We start from the raw sequence: 21,367 nt of genomic DNA, 5'->3' as shown, positions 1-21,367 counted from the left end.
GACCCTAGAAAAAAATGACCCCCAAAAACATTTTTTGAAATTGAAAATGGGCGATAATTGACTTTCCAAACTAAACTGCCCCTAAAGGCCTTTGGGAGGGGGGGGGGGTGGCCGCTGGTATTATTAAACAATAATATACTCGCTTATCATTTATAGGCTGTTTGTAATCTGTTTATTCACTTGGAAAATATTATATAAATCATGAATGTGCAAAATTTCCTTACACCTTTACAATGTTAGGAATAGATAGAATTTAGCCAAATTTAAAGGTAGGTATAACTTGTTTAAGTTTTACAAATTTTCAGTGTTTCTAGAAAATTTTTTCTATTGTTAATAATACCTATGAATGACAGCATCCAGAAAAGTGAAGTTCTAAAATATCATGGAAGAAACGGCGGACAAAGTAAGTTATATAGCAGATATTAGTGCCATAGACAATCTATAATACAAAGTAGAACGATGTCTGTCTGTCCGTCTTACTGTCTCTTAAGATCTCGGTAACCACTGAACCGATCGGATTCTACTCTTCAGGGTATATACCTATTGGTCCTGTGGTGGTTTTAAGCTATTTTCTGGGGGGGTGGGACACCCCTAAACCCAAAAAAAAACAAAAAAATCCCCCCCTCATTTTTTTTTTTTTTTTTTTTTTGCTGAAGATTTCCTTGGTCCTTTAACGAATTTCACCTTAATTTTTTTTATCACCTCTAGGGGCAAAGCAAAGCAAAGCCCCTAGAGGTTAGGGGCGAAGCCGCTAGTAAATATATATAGTATCTAGAAAGTAAAATAAAATTACAAAATCTTTAACTTAAAGTTTATATTGGCCTTTGGTCTTTTGTAGCATAACCGTTTCTTTCAAACGGACTGAAACATTTTAAATTATAGAGTTACTTCGCTACTAAAAAGATAAAAAAACTTACTCCCAAATTTCTTTGACCTTCTTCTTGATCTTGGTCTCTGTACCAGGCCCTCGTTTCAACTCCTAAGAACAAACAATATAATAAAAATCAGACATTAATACTAAAAACCTAGAGCAACATTCTAACAATAAGTAACAATATGTCAATATATTAAATTCTTCGGTTATAGTCCCTTTAAGGCAACGCCTCTTAAGGGGCCTTTAGTAATTTTCACGGTAGCTTTTGATAGGTTATTTTAGGTTAGGTTAGATTATGTTAGGTGATAGCCCCTTCAGGGTTAGCCAATTGGCCCCGCAGGGTGAGAACCCCCCGTAGGGGCTAGAAAATGAGAAAATCTAATGAGAAAATACGATGAAACGCCACTTAAGAGGTGTTGTCACGAAAGCGACTATACCCAATTCTTCTAAGATGAAACTCTATCTCTTAGGATAGCCCAGGAAATTTTATAAGAATTTGGTCCATTATCATTTAAGATTATCATTTTGCAGAAACTTTCTTAGACTAATAAAATACAACTTTATAAACAATTAAATGTTGTAATAAATAAAGTTTGCCAAACTTTAGCATTTAAATTGTCAGATATAATTGAATAAGAAAAGTAATACTGCTGCAATGCAATTAAGGTTTAGTAAAGTTTTAATATATAATTTTTATTTAACACTTTTAATAGCGTTGCTGTTCTTTAATTTAATTGAATTGTCTACACTTCAAATTTAGTTAATTGATTTTTGGTATCAGCAACTATCACGGAACGTCCCCCCCCCCCCCAAAAAAAAAAAGAAAAACATGGTTGAAATAAATTCCTGCTTTATCCCTGCTAAACTCTACCAAAAATATCCTAATACTTTTCTCGTGTTTATTCGAAAACGATTAATATCCGGTGGATTAAAACCGGTTCTCATCCATACGAAAAAACTAACATCGTATTATATCCAGTATCTACTAGTATAATTGTACTTTTTATATCCGCGGAAACCTGTTTATAATACGATGCGAGAAATAACTGTCTCCTTATTTTCAATTTATTACAACATTAGTGGGAAAGTTTCTATGCTTGACATCCGCCTTTTTTTCTTCATTTAAAATATTCTACAAAATTTATAAACCAACTTAACATTTGTATTTGCTGATTATATAAAATTATTTTGAAAATTGTGATTAAAACTTACCTGTACAGCTAACCAGAACCTCATATTTTCATGACAATATTCTTTCTTCATAAAGGCCAAGAGTTCCTGCAAACAAAGGATTATTAGTATAGAGGAATTATACTTTTTTAGAAAAAAAAAACGACCATTATCCTTTTATTACCTTATATATTTTACTAGTGGCTGCGACCCTTGCCTCTAGGTGCTATGTATTTGAAAGGATAGAATAGAGCAGAAAAATAGCCTAAAACCATCTTAAATCTAAAAATCACCCATGGACCTAGTTGAATGTTCTCTAAACTGGAGATCCCAATCGGTTCAGTGGTTCGTGAGATCTTAAGCTACAGACAAAATACCGTGCTGCTCTATATAAAAGAATTTGAGTTGTTTAAATCAGGGCTCGGTTTTATTATCCGCTAGAAGCCTAAACCTGACCAAATTATGACAATCCCTTTTTTAAAAAAATAAAACTATAACCATTCAAACGAGTTTAAATTTCAGGCAAAGTCGCGGATGACGCGCGTCTGCCGAGCCCTAGTTTAAACTCTTTGTCATTGATATGACAATTAAATATATTCTTTTCGTGATTTAGATTAAGGGGCAATGAAAACTCGACTAAGGGTATTATTCATCTTAAAGTCTATTTGTAAAACATATAAAATTCCTTTAAACACAATCTTTTCTAGCAGATCAAAGGCCTTTCAAGTTCACATTATATGTCAAAAGACGGTGTTTCTCCAAACATGGCAGAAAGTTTCTTTTTTACAATTTAAAATTTTTGACTTAATACGTAGTTGAAGGGAATATATGCGAAAAACTTTGACCAAAAGATTCCTTTAGTTATGATTAATTTAGAGATAGAACCCCCTCTGGTAACGTAAATTTGCCAAAGTGATACTACTCGTAAGGGTGAAGATACCGCCCCCCCCCCCCCAAAAAAAAAAAAATAGTTTTATAAACCTTTCCAAGAACTGTGAGAAGTGTAAAGGAGAGTCAAATCGACCAACGGTTTGTGAGATCTTTGAGTACAGGCAGACAAACAGACATACTACCTCTTTTTTTAAATGCTGTTTTCTTTGAAATTGTATATTTTGTCCACTATGCTTCTATTTCCTTTTTGTGAAAGTATATATTGCTAAAAGTGGACAAAAAGGAAATGTACAAAATAAATAAAATTTGGTTGAAAAATTACATAAGTATTTAGATATTAAAGTAAACGAATAGAGGGGGCAGGGATTAAATGGGGAACGTGTGCCGACTTTCAATTGGGTCTTTGAATGTCAGCCAAAAGTGTTAAATATTAACACAGTCAAGTCGCTAAAGTAGAGCAGTGCAATTTGATAGCAGACGAAAAGGTCCCCAACATTGGAACCAGGTAGTTGTCTGAGTAATACATCTATATTTATTCATTTATTTCTAGATTGGTGTTAGTTTGATCAAAGCAAAGTGTTTGATAAAAGTATGTTTAGCTTAGGATAATTATTAATAAGAATAATAATTTTAAACTGGGTAAAATCAAATTTTGTAGGATAGTTAAATTCAAAGCGAGAAATAAGACGATAAGAAGGATGACAACATCCATAAATAACACAGAGAAAAACAAATATTTTGTGGTCATAAAAATGGAGGAAAAATAAGAAAAAGAAAAACGCAAAAAAAAATATTAGAAAATCATGAAACTATCATAAAGATACATATATGTCTAAGCATGACCGACAGACCGACGGAAAAAGAAAGTTGTATACAGGATTCTCTTTGGAAAGGTTTATCCTTGTCAAAAAAAAATCAACAGTCAATCTTAAACACTAACAGAGAAAATCACATTTCCTCTATGTCATTACGGACAGATTGACAAAGTGAATTATAGAGTAGCTTTCCTAATTCACAGTTGAGTGATGAAAAGAAAGATAAAATTAAAAATCCTAACCTGAGCCCCGAGGGGATCTGTAACGGTGTCTTCAAGACTAATTGCCCAACGTTCTACTCGTTTCTTTGTAGGCACCTCAGGGCTGAAAGAAAAATAGTTTCAATTAATTATTTTCATCAAGAATATCTACCAGGGAATAAGAGGTACCCAAAGTTTTATAATATCGTAATTTCATTCATTAGCATTCATTGGGTGTTTTTATTGAAGCTTGATTGGTTAGTTTAACCTTGCAGTGTCAAAAATTTTCACCAATATTTTATTCTAAAGGAACTGTAATTTTGTTCATTATTAATGGAAATGTACATCAATTTATCGTTCATTGTCTTATCCTTCTAGATCCCTGGTATTTAATGAGTGAAGGTGCTTAGTATAGCATTCTCAAAATAATTTGTGCATTTGTGTTAATAAGGTTTTGTTAATATTTATTAAAAGTTTAGTTTGAACAGAAAACAGATATTCAAACTCTTAAAAATTAGAAAATGATAATCTTTAATATTTAAGGTTTCATTTTGCTCTAACCATTCGCTCAAAGAAGCATTTACTCTGTATAATATTTTAATCCTAATAATAAATGGTAAATTAGAGACAATCATTTGACCAACTTAAATAAGTTTTTAGTCATATTGATTTAATCCTATATAATGTAATCGAAAATAATTTTAAACGGTAAATTTTCCTTAAGTAAAGCCTAATCCTGTGTTATAAACTGTTTATACCTGAATTATTATATAAATAAAAATAACAGCCCGATCGTACTAAAAAAGTACACATTCCAACTAATAATGGGGTCGGATAGCTTCGAAACTTTTTTCTATTTTCCAATTTAGGTATTGTGTATCTAGACTTTCTATTTCAATATTTATCCTCTCAGTATTAGCGGGTAGAACCATTTGTTTAAACTAGAAGTCCAGTCTAATTGAACAGAAAAGATTTATTGGTAATAAACAGAGAAATAGAGGATGCTTCCTCTCAAAGTACCTATCGAGCACCAACCCCCCCCCCCCCTATTATATGCAATTAGTGTTAGAGTAGTTTTTTAGTATGCCTAACCCCTGCTGGGGGCCATCACACTGCGGGGCTACAAAGTTCCTAATGTAACCTAACCCGACCTAAAGTAATAAACAAACAAAAAATTCCTTATTTGCAATTTGTTTCAATTAAAAGCAGGGGTGTTGTGTTGAACAAGGCACTTTGAGAGGAGACACTAGAAATAAAGATTGATTGAAATAGAAACCAAATATAAATGTCCTTTATTTATCTACATAAAGTCACCATTCGTTTAATTTATAATATAAACAATAAAAAATGAAAAATAATAAAGAAAAATAAGTTTTATAATTTTTTGTTTGTAGAAAGAGAAGTATTTTGTTCCCCACTGGGAAAATAGATTTACATCCGATGCAAAGACATTCAACCCTCTTTATACCAAATTAATCTTTTTCATACATGTTCAAACAAAATAGCAATTTTTACTTTTAGCGAAATTCATCTGTATGGTTTAGACGTTATATGTTTACTACTGTGCTACTTATTAACATTGACGTCCTTGTTATTTTTAAAATAAAATAATCATAGCTTAATCTTGGTTTTACTCCAGGGGCGTCTCAGCTTTTTCTTTGGGGGGGGGGGAGGTAAAAATTTTTAAGGAGGGGGTAATTCGTTTTTTTTGGGGGGGGGGAAATGGCGCACGAAGCGTGCCGCAAATTTTTTTTACTCGCCCCAAAATTTACCTCGAGGGTAAAATTTGCTGAAATCTATTGGCAGGGGTAAATTTTGCTTACCCCCCCCCCCCCCGCCAAAATTTAACCCCGGGGTAAAATTTTTTGGGGGAGGTAATTTAAATTTTATGAAATATTTAATATCAAAAATGCGCGCGAAGCGCGCAAAAATCTTTTTGTTAGATATTTTTTTTATTTTGGTGTGGGGGTATTTACCAAGTATTTGGTTCAGTAAAATAGATAAGCTAAATTTATCAGCAGATATTAAAAGAAATATTTCCAAGAATATGTATAATTCCCCTTAATGGTATGAGGAATATATAATTTTATCGGCTGCTATTTAGGAGAGTTTTCTGATTTGTTTTGTGAGGAAACCCCTTTTCCAAAAGTACCCTATCCCATTATATAAAGTAGTAAGCCTTTTTTAGGAAGGATCTTGCTAACCACTGAACCGATATGGTTCTCCTTTACAGTGAAGCTTCTTATAAGTCTAGGAAAGGTTTTTAACTATTTTGGGGGAGGGTATCTCCACCATCAGTAGAGAAATAGTTTTAGTTTTTTTTTACGAATTAATGGGTATTTTGAAAGGTATAAATAAGGATAAATATATTTACATTTACACTTGCATCTTTGTCAGGGGGGGGGGGCATTAGACTGTTAATTACACTGGTACCCAAAGTTTTTAAACCACATTAACTTATTCGTTGACTAAAAAATGTTGTGCACATCACTGATTAATTTAAAACTAGTATTGTTCAAACGTTTCAACTAATAATTTCAATCTACAGAAGGGGTAACCTTGTTCTTTCTGATTTGGGATCTATATTAATTTATCCTCAATTGTCTTATCCCTTGAGATCCCTGATCCACAAACTTTTTATATAGAATTGTTTACTAACTTATAAATGAGCGGAAATAGTTTTGGCATCTAGGATATATATTCTTAACTATATTCTATATACTTTTTATTTAGCCCTTTTCAGTGAAGGGGGGGGGGGGGGCTCTTGGAAATCCTAATTCCAGGGGAAGGGGTCTTAAATTACTCCCCTTAAAAGTACTTAATTGTTTGTTTGTCCCTTAAAATCTTTAAAAGGACTAAGATCTAGCTTTTCTTAAAAATGTGAATCCGTCAATTAGGCCGTTTACGAGATTTTACTGAACACATACAAATATTAACATACATCCTTTTACTTTATTTTGTATGAGTTTTATTTACTGAAGAGTTGTTTTAAGTTAATGATTCTTTTGCCATTATATTTATTTACAGCTTTTAATATGAAGAGGGGAAACTGCCATTACCATAAACATTCTTTGAGGGATAAAAACTCTGAAGAAAATTATGTTGATGTACATACATCTCCAATAATGATACACAATATTACCTCATCTGTAGATTACAATTAGTGATTGAAACGTTTAGATTTAATAAACCAACCAATCAAAAATCACTAAAGGTCCCCAAAGTTGTTAATCCAACGAATAAGGAAACGCTATTATAGAATTTTGGGGACTATGGTAATAAGCAAACGTTTTTTTGGGTTAAAATATAACAGTGAATAAATATTGAAATTTAATTACATTTTTAAAACACACTTTTGTTTAATTTGTTAGAACTCATTATGTTTTTTTCCAGATAATTTGTGAATGTCCATGGGTTGAAAAGTGAATAAGAAAGTTGGAATCAAGTAAGTCTAAAAATACGAAGGATTGTTATTTTTCAATTACTTTAAATCCTAATGGATAAGACAATGGGTGATGAATTGATATACATGTTGATTAACAAAACTACTTTTTATTTAAATTAAAATTATTGTTTAAAAAGTTGGACATTCATAGTTTGCAACCAAAATTTTGTAAAGATACCCAAAGTTTTTAACCATCGCGGGTATAAAACTTTGGGTACCAGTATAATTTTCAGACCTTACCTAGCGTATTGAACATAATCCAAAAGTTGTAAGTAGTAATGATCCCCTCTATTTCCCGAGAGAGTAAATAATGATTACAGAGACACAGTACACCAAGAATATATTGTTTACAGAGACACAGTACACCAAGAATATAATGTTTACAGAGACACAGTACACCAAGAATATAATGATTACAGAGACACAGTACACCAAGAATATAATGATTACAGAGACACAGTACACCAAGAATATAATGATTACAGAGACACAGTACACCAAGAATATAATGTTTACAGAGACACAGTACACCAAGAATATAATGATTACAGAGACACAGTACACCAAGAATATAATGATTACAGAGACACAGTATACCAAGAATATAATGTTTACAGAGACACAGTACACCAAGAATATAATGATTAGAGTCACACCAGACCAAGAATATAATGATTACAGAGACACAGTACACCAAGAATATAATGTTTACAGAGACACAGTACACCAAGAATATAATGATTACAGAGTAACAGTACACCAAGAATATAATGATTACTGAGACACAGTACACCAAGAATATAATGATTAGAGTCACACCAGACCAAGAATATACGCAAGTCTAAAAAGTACAAAAGCAAAGCTCGACTAAAATTCAGGCACTCGAAAACTAATAAATATTCTATTTTAGATTTTTTGTGCCTTTATTATAGATCATAAATATTTTTTGGAAAAATCTAGAAAAGTACAAAGTACGTACTGTTCAAAATTGGATCCTAAATTAGTCTAGGATCAGAATACAAGTTTTTTTATGTGTACTTTTATATATTACACCTTTTTATGCAGAGACATACACTTGCACATATTTATAGATTGTAAAAAAAAATACAGACGAGCTATTGAAGTGTTAGTAACCTGGATGACCTTCACCAAGGAATTTCCCCTTCTCCAACTTTAATATCGCACACTTAACACAGTAGTATTAGGAAACAATTTTATAACGTCTTTACTTATGATGCAATGTTTGGCCGGGATTAGAACCCAGCACCTACACGACAACGATTGGATGTGCTACGTCTTATGCTACAATCTCAGTTTGATAAAAAGAGTGTACATAGAAGCTGCGCTACTAAAAAAATCTTACATGGGTTTGTTAATATCCCAGAAGGTTTGATCATCACTCATCCACGGATTGGATGGTCCAACTCCAAGAAGCAAAGGATCGTAGTCAACAAACGTGTCCGTGTAGTCCAATAAGCCTAAATAAATAGATAGATTATAGACTATGATAAAGAATAGATGAAAAATAGATGGATAGAATAATAGATGGATTGTGTATTGTATAAATAGATGAATGTTAATGTACTGTTAAATTGATGGATAGATGGATGGATGGATGGATGGATGGATGGATGGATGGATGGATGGATGGATGGATGGATGGATGGATGGATGGATGGATGGATGGATGGATGGATGGATGGATGGATGGATGGATGGATGGATGGATGGATGGATGGATGGATGGATGGATGGATGGATGGATGGATGGATGGATGGATACATTAAGTAATTAACTAACAGATTGATATTTTAATAGACATAAGAAATGATAAAAGATTGAATAAAAATGAAATAAAAGATATGAAATGGTTGGTTGTAATCCTTTGGTAGTTTGTATTTAGTTATCTATTTGTATATTAAATAGAATCTGATACAAGCATTAGTGTTCATGAATATTTAATATATATTATGGAGAAGCAACATTATAAATATTATATGCAATATTGGGATCTAGTCAGATATGTCAAGCTAGATATTTGGGCGGTTACTTGTTGCACAGTTTGATACGATAAAACATAGGTAGCGCATGGCAAATGAAAACGCATGTAAAATTAGACTTTTTAATACGTTTACAAGCAAAGTGCGGTATATGTACTTTATTGCGTCGAAGCTACTAATAAAAGTAGGCCTTTCCCAGGTATAAGATATAACCAACAAGTGAAATAAATTCAAAATAATATTTGGGGGGCAAATGGAGAGGTCGTCAATTTTACGATGTGTTGTCCCCCAACGACAGCTGAAAAACACGTAAAAGTTTCGTGATTTTTTCCCGAATTAATTTCGTTATTGGTATAAGCTGCCTTTTCGTTCAAATGTTGTTTGGACAGCAATTAGATCAAAAAAATTCCTCTTTTAAATACCACTTGGCACGGCTTATAACGTAGGGCCACCTTTTTATAGTAGTTGCAAAATCCTTATCATCTCACCTATTACAGATAATCATCCCTTTCATTGTATGACCTTTGTCTGCATATCCTAACTGTATTTTGTAATGAGTTGAGCCTGTATTTGGCCAAGTCATTTCCCTCGATTTTATTAACTGACTTAGCAGAAGAAAATACAAATTTTAACTTCTTTAATTATAAGTTTGGGCCGAGATTCGAACCAACCTCCTTTTTTTTACTCTACGTTTCTTTGTATTTTCAAATTGATCTTAATATTTATAATCTCCACGTTGAATACCGGATTTTTCTGACTTTTAATTACAAATTAATCCTAAAATAATTAGTTAGCAAGAAATTAATCAACTTCTGTACAGTCGCATCAAGTAGTGATTTATAACTAAGCTACTAAAAGACATTAATGTATTATGCAGAGAATGAAAACTTAATATTTTAAACAACAACTTGATTTTTTCAATAAATAACATAAAAAAAAACATATTTATGTTAGCTGTTTACATATTGTTTTAGATTTTTTCTTTAACGGTTCCAGGACAAACGCAGGAGTCCCAAACGTCGGAGTGGACAAACGCAGGAGTGTTAAAATATTAATTTAATAAAGTATTTCTATGCAGATTAGGTTAGGTTAAGATATGAATGTTTAAATAAGCTCCACGTACATATGCTAATTTACAATATTCAACCAGTAAGAAAGAAACGGATGGACAAATACAATGGCATGACAAGTTTTGTCATATTTTCTTCTAGTTTACGACAAAATTCCAGTTCTTTATGACAATTACGACCATAATGTTAAAATATGGCACCACTAAAAGAATAAAATATATTTACCATGTAAAGTATGTTTTTTAAGCACGCATAAATATTCTTAAACATCTTTTGAAATCTTAAGAAAGCAGCTGTTGTAAATAGAGATTTGATTATACTTCAATTACGATAAACAAAATTACCCCAAATTAATATCATTGAAAATTTGAATGTTTAAACAACCAAATATCTGGATTTGATAAGAGTACTAGAAAATATAAAGCTAACGAATGCCAGATCGTGTTTAAAAGCTGGAACCCTTTTTCCTGTATAAAACTTTTTAGGTATATTTATCTGAGTTCCTTATGAGTACTGCAGAGAGTAGTAAGAATATCTCATACATTGAATTTAATTGTGTCCTCACAGTTTTTATTTCAAATTTTGCAGTAAGGTTTTACAGACGCAGCTGGCCGCACTATGTTGGGACATCACTCACAGGGATCTAAAGGGATAAGACAATGGCCGAAAAATCTTAGTACATACACAAAATTACCCCTTTTATAGTTTAAAATTAGTGATTAAACGTTTGAACACTAAACTTAATAATCCAACCAATGAAGTCCTAAAGTTGTTAAGCCAACGAATAAGAAAACATTATTACAAACTTTGAGGACTAGTGTAATAAAACAGCCAATCACTCAGTTGAACCAATAATTAAACAATCTGCAAGTAAGCCGAGTGTAATTTTGTAAAATGACAGCTGCAGCCACCCTAAATTCGGCAATCAATCCAATAAGCTGCTGTGCAAAAAAATGGCGGCTGCTTGGACCAGTTTTGCAGCAAAATATTTTTTTTATCTTTGCAGAAACTTATTTTAATATAATAAGGTAAAGTTTCTTTTTTGTGCAAAGTCTATTTTCTTTAGTAAAAAGATACAAGTTTACATTACAAACAAATAATTAGATAAAGTTCCCAAAACAAATATACTAATGGGATACTAAAGTTCTTTTATTCCCAATGCCATGTGCTTCTATTCTTTAGCTCACTTTGTTGTTTGTCATAAAATTTCTCTTTATTTTTTACTTATCAAAAGTAGTTTGTCTTAATCATTTTAATAATTTTGTGGACATATTTTTGTATGAGAGAAAAAAATAAATAACATTTTTTATCTCGCTAATGTTGTTTTTCTACTAATTATGTAAAGAAGTAATCTTCTAAGAAGAGTAGTATATATCAGGGATCTAAAGGGATAGGAAAATGACCGATAAATTGATGTATATCCCCAAAAATTACCCCTACCATAGATTACGATTAGAGGTTCACATGTTTGAACACTCAACTTAAAAAACAAACCAATCACTATTCAATAAAAATCTTTAAAGTTGTTCAGCCAACAAATAAGCAAATGTTAATATATTATAAAGCTTTGGGGACTAGTGTTATAAACAACCCAATGTCCCCTACCTCCCTGAGTATATATAGAAAAGTAGAAAATATGTCTGCCACTTACTATATTAATATCATTTCCTTTTCAGCAAAGTTATTCTATATTTATACCCTTGCTTTAGCAGTCTGGCGAACTTTATACGCCGTTCCCAATTGCATGGTAATTAAAACAACTTTTTACAGTTTATCTTTAAAATCCTATTTAAGCACCCCTTAATAAGGGGAAGATGTTTTTTAATTCTGCATTGCCATAACCCTGCGGGGCGACCTGATAACCAATATAACATAACCTAATATAAAAAAGTAATAAAAAACAAATGAGAGCAACCCACTCCCCCGTCCGCCTTATTTTCAATTTATTTAAAAATAAGGGTAGGGTTGTTTCTGTGCTCGACTAAGCAATTTGGGGAAAACCGCCTTAATTTTTATGAAAAGTTATTTTTACATATTACGAAAAATTCTAAAAATAAAAAAATGCTTTCACTTCTTATTAATATTACTACTGGTATGTAAATATGTTGAATATTAAGGAATAAGTATATTTGCATCTTCTACAGTCCACTGTGGGACAAATAAATAAAAAAAATGGATCAAATTATTAATATATAGTCTACTTCTTAAGTCAAGGAGTTTCTTTTTAGTTAATGTAGGTATTCAAAGACTTAAAGCTTCTCCTAAAAGTACTTTTTTAATTGAAAAAAAAAATGTATTGTGTATTTAGAGTATATAGCAAGGTTTAAATCATCTCATTCTGAACTTTAATTTCTTGAAACATTGAAGGTAATTCTTTATTTTTATCTTCAAAGATTAGTCTAAAAAAAACAACAAGGTCAAATTCCGCGGAGACCAGTAAAACTTAACTTAAATCCCGTTTTTGCCTCACTGTGCACGCATCCATACAGATCCATACAACCTTGCACAGAGAGGTAGGGAGATAATTTATTTATCTTTATAATGACCTCGCCTGTCTAAAGATATTAAGCCTGGGCTTTAGACACTAACACACACACACACACACACACACACACACACGCACACATACATACAAACAATAATGAATATTAACACTAACTTTTTTTTCCTTGTCAAAAGCGCATCTACTTCAAAATTTCTTTGGTTTTACTTTCTTCCTACAAACTATAATTGAATGATATAAAGAACTTAATAGCCTAAAACTGGTCATAATCATTTTTGATAACTCTACACCACAAAATGGTTTAGAGGTACCCAAAATATTGTTGAGTTACCAGGTAGGTAGCGGGCATTGGGCTGTTTCTTACACTAGTCTCTAAAGTCTTATGATTACGTTTTTTTTATTAGCCTAACAACTTAGGGGACTTTAATTTATTTTTGATTGGTTGGTTTATTTAGTTGAGAGTCCAAACATTTTAACCTCTAATTGTGATCTTCAATAGGGGTATTTTTGTCTATCATCATTTGGGAGGTACATCAATTTATTGGCTATTGTCTTTTCCTTTAGATCCCTTTGAAGTTACCCATCACATTATTAAGGTTGGCCTTAAATGTAAAGTTGTCGGCGAGATCTTTTTGTACACACAGACATCCTATATTTGTTTGATTTACAACATACGAATATTCCTTAAACAAAATTAAGTAAAAATTATTTTTATCATAAATTTCCCCAATTTTGAATATTAAACCATGATAATTTTATTTGGCTTCTTTTTTAAAGAACCAATAATAAAAACTTATATAAAAGTAATTTATTTAAAATTTCTCTTTAACCTTACTTTTTATTTCATCTTTATATTTAAAATAAAATGTTATATATATAAAATACAAAATAGAGCTTCTATGAATTGTGAAAAATTCAAATAAATAAAATTTGCTCCATATTTTCCTTAAAGCTACACACACTACTGGTATATGTATGTTGATGTATATAACATAATAAATTTTCTACAATGGGCCCTTTCATGCTTTAAATCAAAAGTGTATTCTTATATGAGATTCATAAAAGGACAGATAAATTTTTTTTTTCAGGTAGCTGCAAAAGCTTTTTGACAAGCCGAAGCTGTAAGGCTATTTTGATAAATGATTAAATCTTTATTACCAATCTAAACTTCTGAAGTTATCAGTAGCAGCCATAAAAGATATCTATAGCATTGTTTTAAAGCGTTTTAATCCGAAGGAAATTGATATATTAATTTAGCAGTCAAATGAAAAATTTTAATGTTTTATTTTTAACTGAGATTAAAAGAGGGTCCAAACACATTGAAAGAGTTATTAGAAGTGAAGCTACCTATAATTTGAAATGTCTGTACGTCCGTCTGAACATAACAGAATGCAGGAACCATTATTCATGGGCCACGCTACAAAAGACCAATAGATATTGAAAAATTTTCATGATTTTTTCTCATGACACTGAATATATGCTTTATATCATACAAAGCAAAATTATATCCACCCATGTTTTTTGGTGCTTCGCTACTTATGTATGTTGTCATCCTTGTTTTTATTCTATAAATTCATAGAATATGCAAACAAAATTTCAACTCAAGAATATTAAAATAGATTGGTAGGAAGCGAGAGAGAGAGAGAGAGAAAAAGAGAGAGATAGAGAGAGAGAGAGAGAGAGAGAGAGTGTGTGTGTGTAAAAGAAAGAAGGGAGATAAGAAGAGAAAAATATGAAAATGCACAAGATTTATATTATATGCTGTAGGCATACAGGCAAAGAATATGAAATATTTAAATTACTTTGAGGAAAAACAGTAAATTTTATAAAATAGGAATTAATTGAGTTTTTTTATAAGTAGCTTTGCTACGTCATTTACAGGGTATGTCCGAACGTTAATGTTTTCGACAAATTTAAAGCATTCAAAATATTTGACCCATTTTCTCTGAATTACACTTCTACTGTTCTTTTCTCTCTTAATTGTAAAGTAGTTTGGGTTCTACATTACAATGCATCTTCTCATGCCTCCTGGGAGGGTTTTTAACTATTTTTTCCAAAGAGAAATCGCCCCCATTTTTTCTATTTTAACTAAAATTAAAAATTAGAGTTGTATCAACTTCCCCATTACCTCAATCGCACCTAGAGGCCTCTATAAGCGTATCCACTAGCATTGAATATTGTGAGTAGCTACTCTATAAGTGAGGATATATATATACTTACTTTCCGCGACTTGTCCTGTCTTGACCCTGCTGATCTTTAGGTACTGTTTCAAAAATTCCAGCTCTTCTTTCAACAGGTCCTTGTTGTTACGACGGGCTTTCACACGTTGCTCTCTGAAACAAATATATTCATTAACTCGTTTCATTGTAATTTGGGCCCTAGGACAAACGCAGGAGGGACAAACGTCGGAGTGGACACTTAACCTAACCTAACCTTACCTATTTTAAACCAACTTATAGGTTTTTTTTTTAAATGCCGAATTATATACAGGGTGAGTCAGAAAAAACTGAGTTTTTCAATTTTCAGAAACAACCAGAAGGAATACAGAAAAAATAATTATATGTCCTTGTTCTCTGTACAAAAGCACATCAAACTTGTAAAAGGTGTTTTTCATTATCTCTAAAAATGCGGCCTCTATGATAGGTGTATGGTGTCAAAAAATGCCTTGTGTGAAAAATGTTGATCAAGAAAAATTAAAATAACTCCTCTATTTTGTATAAAAAAATCTTAAAATTTCAATATTTATTTAGAAAAAGATCTAAGAAAAGTACTTTAATAAGTTTGAAAGGTAAAATGCTTTTTGGCTCCTCACAAAAGCATTTTTAGAATACTGCAATTTGTCAATTTTTCATATTTCTCGATTGTGATGCATGTGGTTTAAAAGAATCTTCTATAATAATGTAGCTTATAGTAAAAAGAAAAAAAAATCTTTTTATTTGACAAAAAAATCTCTTAAGATAAAAATGTTATCAAGGTTTGAATTTTTAAAATAAAAATGCTTTTTAGAAACCAATACCCTATTTAAATGAAGTTATTATGATGGATTATAACACACAGTATAATTTGTCAAAAGGGGGCGGAGATTTTGAATATTAAATCCAGTCTTGCACCAAATATAGAGGAAATTCAGGAGGAGGGGAGAGGAATTTAGGTAACAAGATGAAATATTTCTGATCATGAGCTGGTTTTCCGGTCATGGGGTATTAAATCTTAACAATAGATTACAACAAAACGTTTGATTTATAATGTGATAATTTAATTTAAATAAATTGTATTTTTAAGATGTTAAATATTTACAATCTGTTGAATAAAAATTTCAATAATAAAAAAATATGTTTGATTATCTTTTTAGAACAGTAGACATTTATTATTATAAATAAATCTACCTAAAAAGTACAAAATAATGGCCGAAAAAGTAGTCACACACACTTTTTGAAATCTTTATGCTCTAAAAAGTGCTGTTGTTTTCAGAGATATTCAAAAACACCTTTTCTAAGTTTAATGTATATTTTTATAGAGAACAAGAACCTATCATTGTTTTTTCCATATTCCTACTGGTTGTATCAGAAAATCGGAAAACTCAGTTTTTTCTGACTCACCCTGTATTAATATCTTAACCTAACCTAACCTGTATAGAAATATTTATTTTAAATTAACTTCATTTTTGAGACTACATCGTTTGTTTACTCGGACATTTTCACTCCGACGTTTGTCACTCATGCGTTTGTCCTAGAACCGTAATTAGACTATAGATATGCCTTATCTTCGGGAATTAGAATGTTTATAAACAATTTTAATTCCAAGAACAGGTTCTATAATCAATTTGTATGACAACAACCGTAAGTAGCAAAGCACAGCATTCGAGATAATATATTGAAACATTAAGTAAAGCTAAACAAGCGGACGGTCAAAACAAAGTATGGTCTTGGGGGTCATTGATAAGATCGAGTATTCATCCAAGTATTCATCTTAAATTGTAGCTGAGATCATCATATTCAATTTCAAAGTTCTCTTCAGCATTGACGGAGGATCGAAGGAACCAAATATTTTTTTAGACTGGATGATCTTTTGAAAAGAAATCTTCCAAAAATTGTAAAGCTGACGAGAAGATAACGCTTCCCCTTTAGCTGTACAGACGGTCCTAAAGACTGGCGTACTTGCGACCTGTATACTGCAGACAGACAAATTAGTAACTAGAGTAGCAGAGCTACTAAAAAACAACGGTTTACATAAATTATTCAGTATGAAGATAAAATGAGTCCAGTTGTTGGTTGTTGAAATCTCAAGCTTTACACACAAAAAAAACATTACAACTTATATACTTATTCGTACAGTTACTTTTTTATTGTTGTCTATTCTCAAGAATTATTAAATTGAAAATAAAGTTAGTTATTATTCAAAAGTTTTTGATTTACGTCATGTGAAAAAAAATCACAAAAATAAAAATAATCTTAATATCATTCTTAAATTGCTCATAATTATTTTTATAATGTTAAAGATATTTTTTCAAGTAGCGCAGCAATATTAAGTTAGACAACTTTTGATATGAACAAGGATGGCAACATTTATCAAAGCGAAGGGTAAGACAAACGTATAATACAAATATAGGCAGTAACAACTCATTTCAATTCAGTGATATAAAAATTGCATTTTATATATTATAAAATTTCTTAATTAGAGGCTGCTTAATATGAACATAATTATTATAGAGATGCTTTGCTTTTAGCATTGTGCCCAATCGTGCTAGGAATCATTATTTTAAAATCAAGTTAATAATATAGTTTGTGTAAAAAAAAGCTTTGACATTTTCATGATACAAATAGACTTAAGGCCTTCTTAGTATTGTCATTAAACTATAATAGCTATCTGATAGGCACGGACGTACGAAACTGCCATAATGTAAAAAAGCTTTGCTTTAAAAAATGATTAATTGTAAATTAACAAGAACTTTTGTTTTGAATTTTGTTTATTTGTATTCTCTGCTCAACCAGGGGGCAGGGAGGAAACACTGAACTTAAAATTATGCTGGCACCCAAACTCTAATTAATTGGCTAAAACTTTTGGTACTTTTTAAAAATTGTGTTGTTTAGTATTAACCTTCAGCGTCCAAACTTTTCAACCAATAAGTTTAATGGTTAATATATTATCTTAGGTGCTCATTGATTTATCGTCCATTGTTTATCCCTTAATATTTCAACACATGATGTTAATAAATTGTTGTGAAACTCTTGAAATACATCAAAGACAGTGAAATTAATTATTCACCCATACGCCCACCCATAATACAATGAAGCCATTTACAGTTTGACTTCGAAACCGATCAATATCCACTGGATTAGAACCGGTTCTAAGCAATACTGAAGAATCATTCATCGTATCGTATTTTATCCAGTCATCTATGAATATAAAAAATGTTAGCCTGTGCCTTCGGCATCTCGGGGCTAACAAAACTATTTTTAATCTTTATATCGGCGGAAAGCTGTTTAAAACGAAAATACCCAATTTAAGTCCAAGATTAAAAATATATTTTAAAGTGCAGCTACTCCCTGAACTACTCTACCATGAAAACAGTAAAAGTGTCGAACTATGATGTCAGAAAAAATTAACAATTAACCAATGAGAGGCCGCTATATATTTTACCATTGTGAATACTGGCTTCTCATTGGTTAATTGTTAACTTTTTCTGACGTCATAGTTCGACACTTTTACTGTTTTCCTCTACCATTAGGTGAATATGGTTGCAGCTTCCATTGTCACATTAGGTAGATCAAATACATTATATGTTTAAAGTAGCTGCGCTACTAATATATTTAGCAGTATTGCAATGACACCGAAATGAGCCACAATTAAAGTTGTGTATAATGTAATTGTATTAGAACTTGTTGTTGTGTTACATTTACAAACAATTAGCTCTACACAGTTACAACTAGGAATTACAAATTAAACTTTATAATTGATTACAGAAATCAAATTCGATTTAATGTTTATGCGCATTTTCGTTTTTTTTATTGTTTATTAATAATAAGTAATGAACAGGAAACTAGAATATTTACACAAAAAGTATTTGAATAATAACTTTTCCAGTATGGCTTCGAAACTGATTAATATCCGCTGGACTAGAACCGGTTCTAAGCTAAACTTAAAAATCATGTACAGTATCGTATTATATCTAGTTTTTTTTTAAATATAAAATGTACAATCATAATAACAAAACCAGTTTTGTTAGCTTGTGCCCTCGGCATCTCAGGGCTAACAAAATTGGTTTTAATCTTATTATTGTAAATTTTTACATCCGTGGAAAGCTGTTTATAATACGATTTCTAAACCAAGCCTTGCCCATGTAAATTTTTACCTGGTTGGTACTGGAGAGCTCTCAACCAGGGTATTGTAACCTGGAGGAGGCCTGTAGACCCTCCAGTAAGCTTTCTCCTGGCTGTCATTTATTATCTTGTCTCCTTTCTTCCGGTCCTTCGCAGCTTTTAACTAAAATAAAAATAAGATTAATATGAAAATCATATTACAATTTAAGTAACTTGATGTTTTTTCATCACGGAAGAAGATCATTAAAGTGCCTGTAAAAATGATGTCATACAATGCAATTGACTAATGATAGGCCAATACACAGACTGAATTGCCAATGGCATGCCAGTATGCCTTTTAATAGGTACTACAACAAGCTTCATCACGGAAATAGATCAGATTTGAAGTTGTAATGGAAAGAGGAGTTATTTTATTATGGCTAATTTGTGTGTGTTTGACCAAATAATGGTGTTTGACGATCATTATTAATTGATCTAACAAGAATCTTAACATTTGGGAAAATAAACGATCTTTAATTCCAATAAGTAATATATGAAAATATTAAATGTAATATTAAACTGTACATAAACACAAAGATCAAACTTATTAAATTTACAGTGATAACGGTAACAAAACATTTATTTACGTCTTAAAACATGAAAGTAAAAAATATTCCGAATCTTCTATAAATAATTTGAAAATTTTTCTTAAGATATTTATTATTTATGTATTTTTACTCTTTATTATAAAAGGCGCACTTTTATAACTTAAAATTTATACGAAAGGATTATTTTTATGAAATACACTGATATCATCATTGTTTTTAAAACTGACTTAAAAATAAAATTATGAAATAATGAAGAACTATTATGATATACTAGAAGGCAGCTGTGCTTTACTATTAAGAAGGTCTGTATTTGAAAAGTAAGGGTGGGTTAGAAAAATAGCCCAAAACCATATAAATACACAACTTCAAAACTAAAATGGACTGCAAACCATGAAGGGAACTAAATAATAGGGTGGGCCGATCTACAAGCTTTTTGGGATTTTCACATTAGTTGACATTGGCCCAGTAACCCTTGCCAATTTCTACTAATGAGAAATTCCAAAATCGACCCACCCTACTTTATAAACTTCCCTAAAATGGAGAACTAAATCAATTCAGTGAACAGCGAGATCTTAAAACCACTTTAGTAATAGGATATTCAATAAATACATATTGTAACAGAAAGTTTTCATATTGATTGTTGGATACATTCAGTGTATGAAACTCAGGAAGGGATGGGACATTGGACTGAAAATTACACTGGTACCCAAAGTTTTATACACCAGTTATCTTATTCGTTGCTCAAACACTTTAGTTACTTTCGCTGAATTTTGATTAGTTGGTTCCAAACCAGTGGTGTCCAAATTTTTCAACCACTAATTTTACTCAACAGAAAGGTTAATTTGTTTACCATCACTCGGGATGTATATTGTATATATATTTAACGTCCATTGTCTTATCCCTTAGGATCCCTGATGAAACTACAATATGTTTGTTTATCTGTATATTTGTTGAGAATAAAAATAATAATAATAATGCATTATTGATACAGAGATTTGGTGGCCATTCACTTCCCAGAGAGAAAGAGGGGGGGGGGGGACAATGCGCTGTCCCCAAAGTATTATAATAACGTTTTCTTATGCGTTGCCTTACATCTTTGAGGACTTTCAACCACTAATTTTAATCTACTGGAGGGGTAATTTTGTGTAACATCATTGGAGATGTACATCATTTTATTGGTCATTGTCTTCAGAGGCGTCCAAGCTTTTTATTTTGGGGGGGGTAAATTTTTTTAAGGGGGGGGTAATTCGGTTTTGGGGGGGTAAAATGGCGCGCGAAGCGCGCCGCAAATTTTTTTTACCCCCCCAAAATTTTTATCCCGGGGGTAAAATTTGCTTGGGGGGGGTAATTACCCCCCCTGAAATCTGTTGGCAGGGGATAAAATTTGTTTACCCCACTCAAAATTTATCCCCGGGGTAAAATTTTTTGGGGGGGGGGGGTAATTTAAATTTTATCAAAAATTTAGTATTAAAAATGCGCGCAAAAATTTTT

At 31.5% G+C, this 21,367-nt stretch overlaps 2 protein-coding genes across 7 annotated transcripts in view; one reads left to right on the top strand and one right to left on the bottom strand.

Annotated features, from left to right (window-relative positions):
* Positions 1-21,367, top strand: part of barr (non-SMC condensin I complex subunit H) — a 224,848-nt gene that overhangs the window by 93,498 nt on the left and 109,983 nt on the right. The window lies entirely within an intron of this gene.
* Positions 1-21,367, bottom strand: part of LOC145325999 (regulator of G-protein signaling 9-like) — an 84,227-nt gene that overhangs the window by 21,000 nt on the left and 41,860 nt on the right. For all 6 annotated transcript variants that reach the window (XM_080169066.1, XM_080169064.1, XM_080169062.1 and 3 more), the window contains exons 10-15: positions 19,322-19,452; positions 15,190-15,302; positions 8,759-8,873; positions 3,993-4,074; positions 2,087-2,152; positions 918-979 (exon numbers count right to left, since the gene is read on the bottom strand). In XM_080169066.1, the coding sequence (XP_080025192.1) occupies positions 918-979; positions 2,087-2,152; positions 3,993-4,074; positions 8,759-8,873; positions 15,190-15,302; positions 19,322-19,452 (569 nt within the window). The remainder of the gene's footprint in view (positions 1-917; positions 980-2,086; positions 2,153-3,992; positions 4,075-8,758; positions 8,874-15,189; positions 15,303-19,321; positions 19,453-21,367) is intronic.

Source organism: Acartia tonsa, chromosome 8 (genome assembly GCF_053477335.1).
Source record: "Acartia tonsa isolate MP-2025a chromosome 8, ASM5347733v1, whole genome shotgun sequence".
In the NCBI taxonomy this organism is placed as follows: Eukaryota; Metazoa; Arthropoda; class Copepoda; order Calanoida; family Acartiidae; genus Acartia; species Acartia tonsa.
The sequence above is the reverse complement of the archived record's forward strand: the minus strand, read 5'-3'. Positions and strand labels throughout refer to the sequence as shown.